The sequence below is a fragment of the Gracilinanus agilis genome, chromosome 3, assembly GCF_016433145.1.
Source record: "Gracilinanus agilis isolate LMUSP501 chromosome 3, AgileGrace, whole genome shotgun sequence".
In the NCBI taxonomy this organism is placed as follows: Eukaryota; Metazoa; Chordata; class Mammalia; order Didelphimorphia; family Didelphidae; genus Gracilinanus; species Gracilinanus agilis.
Window position 1 is genome coordinate 640,366,669 of NC_058132.1, and position 11,530 is coordinate 640,378,198.

Consider the following 11,530-nt stretch of genomic DNA (forward strand, 5'->3'; position numbering starts at 1 on the left):
GACGTGCCTCCTCCTGGCCTGAGGCCGCCCCAGGGCGGTCCGCGGGGTCTCCCCCCCCCCAGGAGGCACAGCGGGGAGCGGAGGGGCCGGCTGGTCCTATCTGCCCATTGCACAGACCAGGAGACTGAGGCCAGCCACGGAGTTAGCAGAAGGAACAACTGAGGCACGCGGGTGAAGGGCCTCGGACGGAGGGGACAGGCCGATGGGAGGGCCTGGGGGGGCGTCCACACCGCTGACCAGCTGCTCCCAGAAGAGGGTGGGGGGCGGCTTCTTAGCTGCCCATGGGGGGCCCCTCCCCCTCCGCCTCCCCTCCCCAAAGGCCCCGCCTGCAGGTCCGCATCTTTGTGCGCCACCCAAGGACGGGCACCAGCGAGCCGGGGCAGCCCGAGGAGGGCAGCGGGGGTGGGGATGGGGGGCCACAGGCACCTGGAGAAGCCTGCAGGGAGGGGGAGGGCAGGGGAGGGGAGGCAGCCTGGAGGGGTGCTTGTGTGACCCAGACAGACAGACGGACAGACAGTGCGGGTGCCTGTGCTGACCCGGAAGGGCTTTCTCTCCCCTGGCTGGAGGCCTCAGGCCAAGGCCGGCTCACCCTGGGGCCCACTCCAGCCTGAGTCTCCCTTAGGTGCTCTCTCCCTCCCCCACTGCATGAAGGGTCAGCGCTCCCTGCCCCTCCCCCCACTGCCCCTTCCCTGGAATACAAGGGGGGGCAGGGATGGGCTTCCTGTCGCCCCTCCAAGGTGGGCTGAGCCCGGGCCGGGCACTTGGGGTGGTGTCAGGCCCCTCCTGGCCCCCTGCCTCTGGGCCCTTTAGCTGCATCCTTCAAGGCCCCTGTGGCCGCCTCCTCTCCCAGGTGTGGGGCAGCCTCCGAGCTGACCATCCTGGGTGTGGCATGGCTCAGTTTCCCCCTCTGAGCCCGTGGGGGGAGGGGGGGCGTGGAGCAGAGGGCTCTGGGAGTCTTGGGGAGGCCGGAATCGGGCTGTGTCCGGATGGCGGCAGCAGAGCCCAGCCCAGCCACAGCTCTCAGTAAAGGGAAAAGAAGTTCACTGTGTGTGTGTGTGTGTGTGGGGGGGGGTCGGCCGAACTAGCTCTGGATCTGACGCCTCCCCAGGAGCGTCCTCTGTGAGCGGCCCCCCCCCAGCCCTGCCCCCGCCAGGTTGCCCCTCGGCTGGCACGAAGTCTCTGCGGCGGCCTGGCAGGGCCCGGGAAGCTCCCACGTCCGAGGCCAGCTTCAGTCAAGGACCTTCTCAGGAGTCACAGGAAGACGCCCCCCCCAGACGCTGGCGGGCCTGGCGCCCTCGGGAGGCCGCTGCTTCTGTGGGTGCCCCCCGACCCCTTTCCCGGCACCCCAGCGTTCTCCCCCCGCCGGCCTCGCCTCCTTCCCGGCCACCAGACAGACTCTGACCTCCTCTTCCTTGGGATGGGGCGGCCTCAGAACCGCACCTCCAGCGGGCACAGGCTGGGGAGGGCCTGCGGGGGACCCCCCCACAGTGTGCGGCCCCAGGGGGCGCCGGGAGCCCGAAGGGCACCAAGGAAAGGCCAGGCGCTCCCTTGAACCCTTCCCTTCCGCTTAGAGCTGGCACCGTGTGGGGTTCCTGGCGTCGGCTGGGTTCTCCGCTCGTTCCAAGTTTGCCCCCGTGTTTCCGGCTGCACAGGAGGCCTGGCGGTGTTGGGGGGCCCCAGTGAGGCTGAGCAGCCCCCCTCCCGCAGTCCTCTCCCAGGAGGCCCGGCTCTCCTCCTGTCCCCAGAGGGGGTGAAAGGCCGCAAGCCGGCCTCCTTCCTGATCAGACTCCGTTGAGCTCCCGGTTACTGCCAAACTAACCCGGGGAGGTGAGCAGGGAGGGCCGGGCACGGGAGCTGGGGAGTGTGGGAAGCCGCATTTGAACCCAGGACCTCCCACCCCTAGGCCTGGCTGTCCATCGGGGAGCCCCCAGAAACCAGCCTGGGGGGCCTCCAGAGGGGAGCGGGGCGGGGGAGGAGAAGCGTTGGGAGGAAGATTAGCTTGGACCTAGCAGGAAGGGCTGGAGCATTCCAAGACGGAGCGAAGGAGCAGGAAGTGCCCTGAGAGGGGCTCCATTAGTGGTTGGCACAAACTGCTGCGAGCAGCATCCTGACTCCCCGGATCCTGAGAGGTGGCGGCTTCTAGCGAGGGGACGAGCCCCGACGAGCAGCCCCCGGGGAGGAGGGTCTGGGATCTGGGGGACAGCATGGCACACTCACTCGCCCTACCTGGGCTCCTTGGACCACCCTGGCATCACCTGCGGATAACCCTGAGAACCCCAAAGCCACTCTCGGCCCTTTAGCTGTGCTGGTCAAGGCTGGCTGGAAGCAGCCTCCCGGAGCCTCCAGAGCTGCTCCTCCGGCCCGCCTGCTTCGGTCACTGAGCCTGGAGACGTCCAGGCGCCCCTGCCCGGGCTTTTGCCCTTTCGTTCTAGTGCAGAATTCCTCGTCCCGCCTTTATTTAGCTGAACACAATTAAGCTGTTGAAGGCCTCCCTTTGCCTGCTGCTTCCGTAGACCCTGGCCTGGCGGTGACCGTCGGCCCAACTGCCACTCCTGACAGCAGCAGCCCAGCCGTGTGCTTGCGTCGCCCCAGCGCGGTCCCGCCTCCCCTTCAGCCCAGAGTGTGTCCCCACAACCACCAGGTGCTATTTGAGCGTCCCTGGTGCGGAAGCGAGAACACGAGGCCGGCGGCTGTGCATCGGCAACAACTTTATTCACACCCGCCAAGCCCAAACCCCATTACACGCTCTTCGGCCAGAGCCGTGCCAAGGCTGCCTCGCACTCGGCACCGGGGAGCCAGAGCCACGCTGACGCCCTCGGCCCGGCCCAGGAGACGGAGGCCGCAGGAGGGAGGCCGGCTGGGCTTCTTGTGGCTGCTCCTGAGCAAGGCTGGAGGCTGCCCCCCAGCCACGGTCCAGCCCAGCCTGAGAGGCCGTTTGGGCGGCCGTCGTGGCCAGGACGTCCGGCTTCCCTCTGAGGCGACTCACTGCCCGCGCGGAGCACCGCGGCCTCCGTGAGGGGCCGCTGGGAGGGACGCCGAGGCGGGTGTCGGCACCGACGTGGGGGTGTCTGTGCCCCCCGCCCAGCCTCAGGGAGGCGCTGACTGGCGGCTGTTGTGGCACGTCGGCTTCGTTCCTCTCACGGCCAGCCACGGGGCGGTCAGCGGTCCAGAGCCGGCGGCGTGTCCTGCCTGAAGGTGCGCCGTGACGGCCCGGACAGCGCCAGGGCCTGCGGGGTGAGGTTGGCACGGGAGGGCGGCGCAGGGTGCGAGCAGGCAGGGAGGAGAGAAGGACGGCGGCGCCCGCGCCCTGTCCGTGCCACATCCCGGCCTCCCCCTCCAGCCCGTCCTCACGCAGGCACGTGGGGGGCGACGGGGGAGCCGGGCCGGTGACGCCCTGCTTTATCCTCGGGTCCTGCCCGGCCCGAGCCGCCTGGCCGCAGGGCTCCGAGCGTCCTTCCGGCTCAAGGAAGGCCCAGGCCGAGCTGGGCCAGGGCAGGGCCGCCCAGCACGGAGCCTAGGCACAGCGGCAGCAGCAGCAGCAGAGGCCGGCCGGGGGCCGCCGTCCTGGCTGGAGAAGAAGAGAGATTCCGTCCTAGATAACAGCCAGCCGCGGTGGCGGCCTCCAGTCGTCCCTGGGCTGACCCTTTGGGGCAGCTGCCCGGCCCGAGGCCTTCCTCTGGGGATGAGAGGCAGAGGCTGAAGGGCCCCCGGGAGGCCCCCGACTGGGAACTTTCGCCCCGTTCTGAGGCGCCACAGAGCAGGGCCGCCCCGACTTTGCTGGCGAGAAGACGGAGGCCGGCCCAGCTGCCCTCCTCCTCCCAGAAGCCCCCCGGCCTGGCGCAGGGAGCAGCAGGGCTCTGCCTCCATCCGTAGTGAAGCTTCCCCCTGGGGGGCGCTGCCCGGGGGCAGCTGGGGGCACAGGGGAGAGCGCTGGGCCTGCCCTCAGGAAGACGTGGGTTCGAATCTGGCCTCGGCTCCCTCACTAGCTGGGGGACCCCAAGGCAGCCCCTGAGCCTCCGTCTGCGTCCGCTTCCTCTCGGAGCTCTGCCCGCCTTTGTGCGGCTCACAGGAGGCCATGGGGGCGGGGCGGGGGGAGCCGAGCCTGGCGCCCGGCACACAGTCGGCGCTCTATAGATGCTCCCTCCGACCCCCCCATTCCAGAGCCCGCGAGAGGCCACAGGGTGGCCGGAGACCTTCTGTGTCCGAGCCCACGGGGGTGCCTGCTGAGGAGAGAGCCTCCCCCTGGGCACAAGGAAGAGGCCGGCCTCCCTCCCTCCCTCCCAGCCCGGAAGCTCTTCCCCTGGAACGAGGAGCCGCTTAGGAGGGTGCAGATGGGGGGCGGAGCGGAGGCCGGGAGGCCGGCCATGGCCGCCCCTGCCAGGCCGCCCCCTTCGCCTTCATCTCCTGCACAATGGAGGCCCAGCTCCCTTCCCCCCCAGGACTGGGCGGGGGTACACCCGCCCCCCGAAGCACCCGGAGACGTCGGGGTGCTGCTGGCCGGCCTCACCTGCTCCCGAGCACTGCAGCGACCGGAGCCCCTCCAGGGAGGCCACGAAGTCGGGGCCCAGCCAGGCCGCGGGGGTCGTCCTCTCGCCGACGGGCACCAGCCGTGCCGTGGAGTCCCTGAAGAGCAGGTCTCGGCCGCGGTAGTCGGACGAGTCGAACATCCTGAAGCCGTTCTTGTTGCTGTCGTTCCCGAACAAGTCCTGGAAGGGGCGCCACTCACTCATCCCTCGTCTCAGCACTGCTGGGCGAGGCTGAGTCCCGGGTTCGAGGGATTTAGGCAGCTCAGCAGCCTAGTCGGACGCCCCGCCGGCCCCTGACTGGTCCCTCGTTCGGGTCACCCCGTCCAGGGGCCCAAGAGCGTGAACGGCGGCCACAGAGGGGAAAGTGGTCGGTGAATGGCCGCCCGCCCCCCGGGAAGGTCCTCCCAGAGTCTGAGAGCCGGAAGGGCCCCGGGAGCCCCCCCAGGCGATGCCCCCAATGGGCTTGGAGGCCTCCAAGAACAGGGAGCTCATCACCTCCCAAGGCCCTCAGCCCATCACACCCTGCAGCCCACACAGAGCTCTTTATTACGTCCCCCCCAGACCACTCGGGCTTCTGGCCTCTGGGGCCCCACAGGGCCGGCCAGTCCCCCTCGGACGTCCCCCCGAGCCTTCTCTCCCCCGGCAGCCCCCAGGACGGGCCAGGGAAGACCAAGGGAGCCCAGAAGCTGGGCTCCTCCCGGCGGGCGCACAGATGCTGCAACCGGAGCTTGTGGTCCACCATCTTCCCCAGATCTTTTTCAGAATGGTCACTGCTGCGGCAGCAGCTCGTACTTGTGAAGCTGAGGCCTGGACAGCGAATGCCGTCTCCAGGCTTTGCCTGAGGCTTTATGGAGGCCGTTTGCTCCCCGCCTGGGGCCATCAGCAGGTCCAGAGAGCCCGTCCTCCGGCCCTTGTCCTGACCTCCCTAACGATGTCCTACCCAGGCCAGGCCACTGCGAGACCCCACCGGCCACCGGGAGGCCACCAGCTCCTCCGGGGCCAAATCTGTGCCTTTGTCCCTGCGTCAGCGCCTCACCTCGCACCCAGGACACAGAAGGCGCTTCCTAAGGCACGGCAGAGAGGCCGGCAGGGCTCCTCTGCAGGGGAGGCCCAGGGTGGAGGCCAGCCCCGGCGGGAGCCCGCCTGCACCCCGCCCCCCTCGGCCTCACCTGGGCTCTGTCCAGCAGCCCGTACACGGCGAAGACGTTGGTGTCCGGGTGCACCATGACGGCCTGGGCCGGCACCCGGGCCAGGCTGCAGGCCTCGAACTGCGTGACTTCGGCCCGGGCGCCGTTGGGACACAGCAATTGGTAGTCCTCGGACTTGAGGCTGACCGCCCAGGCCTCGGGGTTGTGGCCTGCAGAGCGGGGCGGCAGGAGGGGGAGGAAAGTCACCCCGGGAGGGGCCCGGCCCCCGCCTCTGCCCCCCTCTCCATGGCAGGGGGGCGTCTCCCCTCGTAGGGCCGTGGCTCCCCGCGCAGCTCCCGGACCCCCAGCGGGGGGCGACGGCCGCTCCTCTGGCCTCAGAGCCATGCGCACCTCGGGCAGGATTCTAGGGGACCCCCAAGTCCAGGGAAGGCCCCCCAGTGGCCGAGTAAGCCTGGGGGTCTGCAGAGAGGCAGGTGAAAAGAAAGGGTCGCCCCAAGGGGTCCCAGCTAGCCTTTGGACCCAAACTCGGACTCCAGAGACACGGCTCTCGCCCCAGGCCGAGGAGGACGGACGACCAAGAGAGGCTTGCTGGTGCCCGGCCGCCATATGCCAGTGAATCATCCCAGACATCCAAAGATGGGGCCCCAACGATCCTGGGGGACTCCGGATCCCCCCCCCGGCAGCCCCGAGGCCACGTACCATCGGTGTTCTCGAAGACCGTCGAGTGCTTGACGAAGGCCACGTCTCCAGCCCCCTCGGCGAGGCACCTGGCCAAGACCGACGAGAGAGCGAGCATGAGCTCCTGGGGGGCAGCAGGCTGGCTCTTGTCCACGTACCCGGGTCTAGTGCAGAGCCCGACACGCGGCAGTCCCAGACAGCCCTCCCGTCCAACCAAAAACGAAGCAAGAGAGCAGCCAAGGAGGCCGGCAGAAGTCAGAAAGTCTATGATAGAGCTCCGGAGAAAACTGGACGGGAGCAGGAAGGAATATACATTTTTCTCAGCAGTACTTGGTACCTGCACAAAAACTGACCCTATAATAGAGCATAAAAACCAGACGATGAAATGTGGAGAAGCAGAACTATTGTCTCCTTTTCACAGCATAGTGCGATAAAAATTCCATTTAACATGGGGCAGCAGAGCGACTAAGCTAATTAGAAGCAGAATAATCTCATTCTATAGAATGAGAGAATCAAAGAACAAATTACAGACACCATCAAGAATTGTGTCTGTAATAAAAAGAAAGTCAATTAAACATCAAAATGGAATTATGAAAATCAAAGGGGAGATGAATGAAATGAAAATTAAGAAGACTGTTGAACTAACAGATAAGAAAAGAGCTCGTTTTATGAACTAAAAACGATAAAATCGATGTCATTGCTTAGTTTGACTTAAAAAAAGGAAGAAGAAAACAAAATTGTCAGTATCAAAAATGAAAAACATGAATTCGCCACCACTGAAGAAGAAATGAAAGTCATTATTAGGAATTCTTCTGCCCATCTGACAACCTAAGAGAAATAGGTGGATGCTTAAGAAATATAAACTACCCAAATTAAAGGAAGATGAAGTAGAATATTTAACGTCCCGTCTCAGAAAAAGAAGCTGAACAAACCATCAAAGAATTCCCTAAGAAAAAGCTCCCCGTGAGTTCTGCCAAACGCTCAAAGAACAACCAACTCCAGCACTGTACAAACTCTGGGAAGAGAAGTGAAGACATTCTACCAAATTCCTTCTAGAAAAGGTCCTGAAAGCGCGCACACACCAATGAACATCGAAGGAAAACTCTTGGGAAAACACGAATGAGGAGGCCCAGCAGTGAGTCGCCAGAATCCTTCGCCGCGATCAGGTGGGTTTTGTGCCGGGAATGCAGGGATGGTGCAACATTAGGGAAACCACGAGCAGCACGGAGCGGATCAGTAACAGAACCAACAGAAAAGCAAGCGGCCAAACCCTGCCGCACGACGGACTCAGCGGAGCTTTCCTGAGGAAGGTTAGTGGCGTCTCGCTAAAGCCCCCCGTGAGCACCGTCTGCGGTGGACAGGCTCGAAGCCTTCCCACCCTGCTCGGGGCAAAGCAAAGATGCCCTGAAACGCCCGAAGAAAGAGGGCGTGAGGGGCCTGGACGACGCATCGAGGAGCCTCTTTGCGGACGACGTGACCGTTTACTTGCACGGTCCGAGAGCCGATGAAGACTCTGAACTCGCGGACAGCGTGAGCAGGCAGGGAGTGAGCGGCTGGTACGCAGGGAAGCCGCCCGCTGGCTGCAGTACCTGAAGGCCCCGCTGTAGCCGTAGTAGCGCTCCTGGCTGTTCCCGTGGCATCTGTTCAGGCCGTGGTCATCCCCGATGCAGAGCTCGCACAGCCGGGAGGGGTAGTCTTTGGCATTGTTCACGGGCACGCAGCTGGCAGAGAAGAATTCACTCACGGCTGGAAGGGAAGGGGCAGTGGTGAGTGGTGGGCAGGTCCCTGTACCAAGCAGGTTCTTCCTTGTTGGCACGACGGAGTTGGAAACCTTCCTGGCACGATCCCATCTCTTGGGGCATTGCCTGCCAGGCTGGCTCTGTCCCCATGATGCCAGGCCTCGAGAGAGGGCAGGTCCTGCCTCTTCTCTAGGGAAGAGAGGTCACGTGAAGGCCCTGGGTGGCTGGCCTGGACCCCGGGCCTCGCGGGAACGGCACGACCATCTGATGTCCAGGGGATCGTCTCGGGGCTCACTAAAACTCTCCCCGAGCGTCGACCTGCCCATTCTGGCCTGGCATAGTGGCTTTAACTAGGCCTCGGGGCTCTGCCTCCCGCATTGCCTGGCAGAAGTTGCATGGCTGCCTTCTGGCCCCGACCTGGCGCGTCCATCCTGTCTGCCCCCATGACCCCCCAGACCTTGAGGCTGCCGGGAAAGGAGGAGCCCCAAAGCCAAGGAGGGACGGCAGCACCCAGGAGTCTCCTGCCACCTCCCTCCTCCCCGCTCCAGGTCCTGGCCAGCAGCCTTTGCAGAGGGGCTTGAGTTCATTGTGAGGTGGGGGCTCCCCAGTGAGCGGGGTGGATGCGGGGGAGGGCAGAAGGGGCACCCGAGGAGGGAAGGGGGGAGGCGAAGGAGTGGACGAGACCACCCCGAGGGCAGCCCCCCCTCCGCCCCTTCCCCTCGGGGCTCCTCACCTTGGAGGACGTCACAGCCCTTGGGCCGGATGAAGCCTCTCTGGACCAGGACCCCGACGGGGATGTCCCAGCCGGACGCCATGCCGTACCCCGAGTGGCAGGAGCGCTTCCCCCGGAGCTCGTCGATGGTGAACGCGTAGGAGCTGTTCCTCTTCACCAGGGCCACCGCGTGGTACGTGTCCTTCCTGTCGTCTGCTGGAGGGGCGAAGGGAGGCTGAGAGCCGGGCACAGCCGGGGCGGGCAGCGGGCTCCCCCCGAGCTGCCACCCCAAGCTCTGGTGACGACCAGAATCGGGCCGGCAAGGCGCCCCGCAAACAGGGTCTCGCTGGATTCTCACAAGAGTCCTGGCAGCCAGGGGGGCTCTTACGCCCGTTTTACGGTGGGGGGGACTGAGGCAGGCTGGTCCAAGGGCACACGGCTAAGGGGGGTCCTCCTGAGCCAGCTACCCGAGTGACCTTGGACAAGTCCTGCCTCGGGCGAGGTGGGGGCCCCGTGGGCACAGCCCGAGAGCAGGTCACTGGCTGGGCCTGCAGGCCTCTCCCGCGGGGTCAGGGGCTCACGGTGTGACCAGGGCAGCACCATCCGAGGCTCAGGGCCACGTTCCTCGTCTCCCCAAGACGACGCCAGGCCTGGAGAGGGCCCGCCTGGAGGGGCTTGGGTGGCACACGGGCCAGTGGAAAGGGCGGAGACCTGGGGAGGCGGGGATGCCTCTGCCTCCGCGGACCGCGCTGCTGCCCCAAGGAAAGGGGCGCCAAAGTCCTGACCGCAGACCCCAGTGGAAGGGAGTGAGCTCCCCGTGCCCGGAGGTGTCTCAGCAAAGTCCAATGGGAGGATAGCTGTCAGCTCCGGAAGCTCAGCCAGGGCTCTGAAAGGCCACTCCCTGCACAAAGCGAGGGCACCGGGGGCTGCCCGGGGGCTGGGATGGGCGCTTACCCTGGTAGCTCTCCCCCGCGGCTGGCACGAGGCCGTAGGTCTGCCCGGCCGTGTAGATGTTGCCTCCGCTCAGGGTGATCACGTCAGCCTCCTTGGCCTGGGCAGACGGACAGGAAGAGTCAGGCTCCTCGTCTGCTCCTAGCTGGGCGCCCGGCAACCCAGGGACGTGCCCGGGCCTGGTAGGAGGGCGCCAGCCATGACTGCGGAGGGACGAGCCGCCTCGGCAAAGGCCGAGACCGTGTGGCCCTTCACAGCCGCCCCTCTGCGCCTGGGTGGTTGCCGGGCTCCTTCCCACCCCCACGAGTCCTTCTGCCATGGCCAGCCAGGGAGGGCTCTGCTCGGACCCGGGACCGCAGGCGCCCAGCGTGGGGCTGGCAGAATGGCACTCGAGGCCCGAGACCAGGAGGCTTCCTGGAGGGCACATGGCCAGGGAGAGGCATTCGAGGCCTAGTTGCTGGGCAGTGAGGACCCGCCGTGCACCAGGCACGGCCCTGCGGGCACCCTTTCCTGAGCCGGCCAGCGGGCACCGGCCCCGCCACGGGGTCCCCTTCAGCTCGGGGGAGGGGACGCGGGGGGGGGCAGCTCCGGCTCCCTTCAGCCCCTGCAGGAAGCACCCTCAGAGCCTCCTCCTGGGGGAGCTGCCAGGGGGGCCGCCCTCCCTCCTGCCCACCTGGATCTGCTCCATGCAGTGTTGGGGCGACTCCCCGGACACACACTGGATCTCCGGCTTCAGCTGCTTCCGGCTCAAGGCCACGGCCATGTCCCCGCATTTCTGGATCTCCGGCGTGGACAGCACGCACCAGCGGAGGTGGCTGGGGAGCCCTGGAGGAGCGAGAACAAAGGCTTCTGGGAAAGGCTTGTCCACACCGGAGGGATCCCCCCACCGAGGGCCCTGTTAGACCTGGGGGGGCCTCAGCTCTCGGGGCAGGGCCCGGCGCACCCCCTCCCTCCGCTGGAGCCCCGGAGCCAGGAGGGAGGGGAAGCGCGGACAGTCTGCACCCAAACCCGGGCCATGGAGGGGGGAGATCTCTGCAGAGAGGCCCAGAGACAGACATACAGACAGAGACAGACAGATACAGAGAGACAGAGACAGAGGAAGAGACGGACAGAGAGACGGAGAGGCAAACAGAGAGAGAGAGAGAGACAGAGACGGGGGGGGGAGCCCCTCTCCTTTGCCCCCCAATAGCAGCCTCTGAATGGGAGCCCCCCGGCCAAGGCACCCAGGACTGTGGGGACCCTGGAGCCAGCTGGGGGGCTTTTGGGGGCTCTAAGGCTGCCCCTCCCGTCCTGGCGTCCTCGGCCTACGCACGGTCAGGGTCGCAGAGCAGGCCCGCCATGGCGTGCAGGTAGTCGGGCCCGAGCCAGGCCTGGTAGCTGTGCGTGGCGATGGGCACCAGCTCGATGGTGGAGTCCTTGAACAGGAGGTTCCTCTGCTGGAAGGCCGCCGAATCAAACATCTGGAAGGGGGCTCCCGCGTGGTTGAACCTCGCCTGGGCGGGGAGGCTCGGGGTCAGAGCCGGGCCCTGCCTAGGCTCGCTGTGCCCGTGTGGGCCCGGGGCACAGGCTCTGTGCCCATGGGGACGTCCTGAGGGGCGGCAGACACCTCCAAGTCCTCCAGGACTGCCAGGGCCTTGAATGCCAAGCCAGAGGGCTAACTGGAGGCAATCAGTGGCCCTCGGGAGAGGCTGGTCAGCAGCCTCAGTCGGGGCCTGGGGGGGAGGCCCCGGGCTGGAAGGGGGCCTGAGCGGGAGGGGGGGGGGCCTGTTGAAGGGG

At 66.3% G+C, this 11,530-nt stretch overlaps 1 protein-coding gene across 1 annotated transcript in view; it reads right to left on the minus strand.

Moving 5' to 3' along the window:
- Positions 1 to 2,691: 2,691 nt before the first annotated feature.
- Positions 2,692 to 11,530, minus strand: part of LOC123241999 (melanotransferrin-like) — a 26,719-nt gene continuing 17,880 nt past the window's right edge. Inside the window, exons 3-11 of the mRNA XM_044669494.1 lie at positions 11,067 to 11,497; positions 10,428 to 10,579; positions 9,758 to 9,854; positions 8,825 to 9,016; positions 7,942 to 8,098; positions 6,374 to 6,441; positions 5,696 to 5,883; positions 4,508 to 4,706; positions 2,692 to 3,568 (exon numbers count right to left, since the gene is read on the minus strand). Of these exons, the coding sequence (XP_044525429.1) occupies positions 3,462 to 3,568; positions 4,508 to 4,706; positions 5,696 to 5,883; positions 6,374 to 6,441; positions 7,942 to 8,098; positions 8,825 to 9,016; positions 9,758 to 9,854; positions 10,428 to 10,579; positions 11,067 to 11,497 (1,591 nt within the window). The 3' untranslated portion in view covers positions 2,692 to 3,461. The remainder of the gene's footprint in view (positions 3,569 to 4,507; positions 4,707 to 5,695; positions 5,884 to 6,373; positions 6,442 to 7,941; positions 8,099 to 8,824; positions 9,017 to 9,757; positions 9,855 to 10,427; positions 10,580 to 11,066; positions 11,498 to 11,530) is intronic.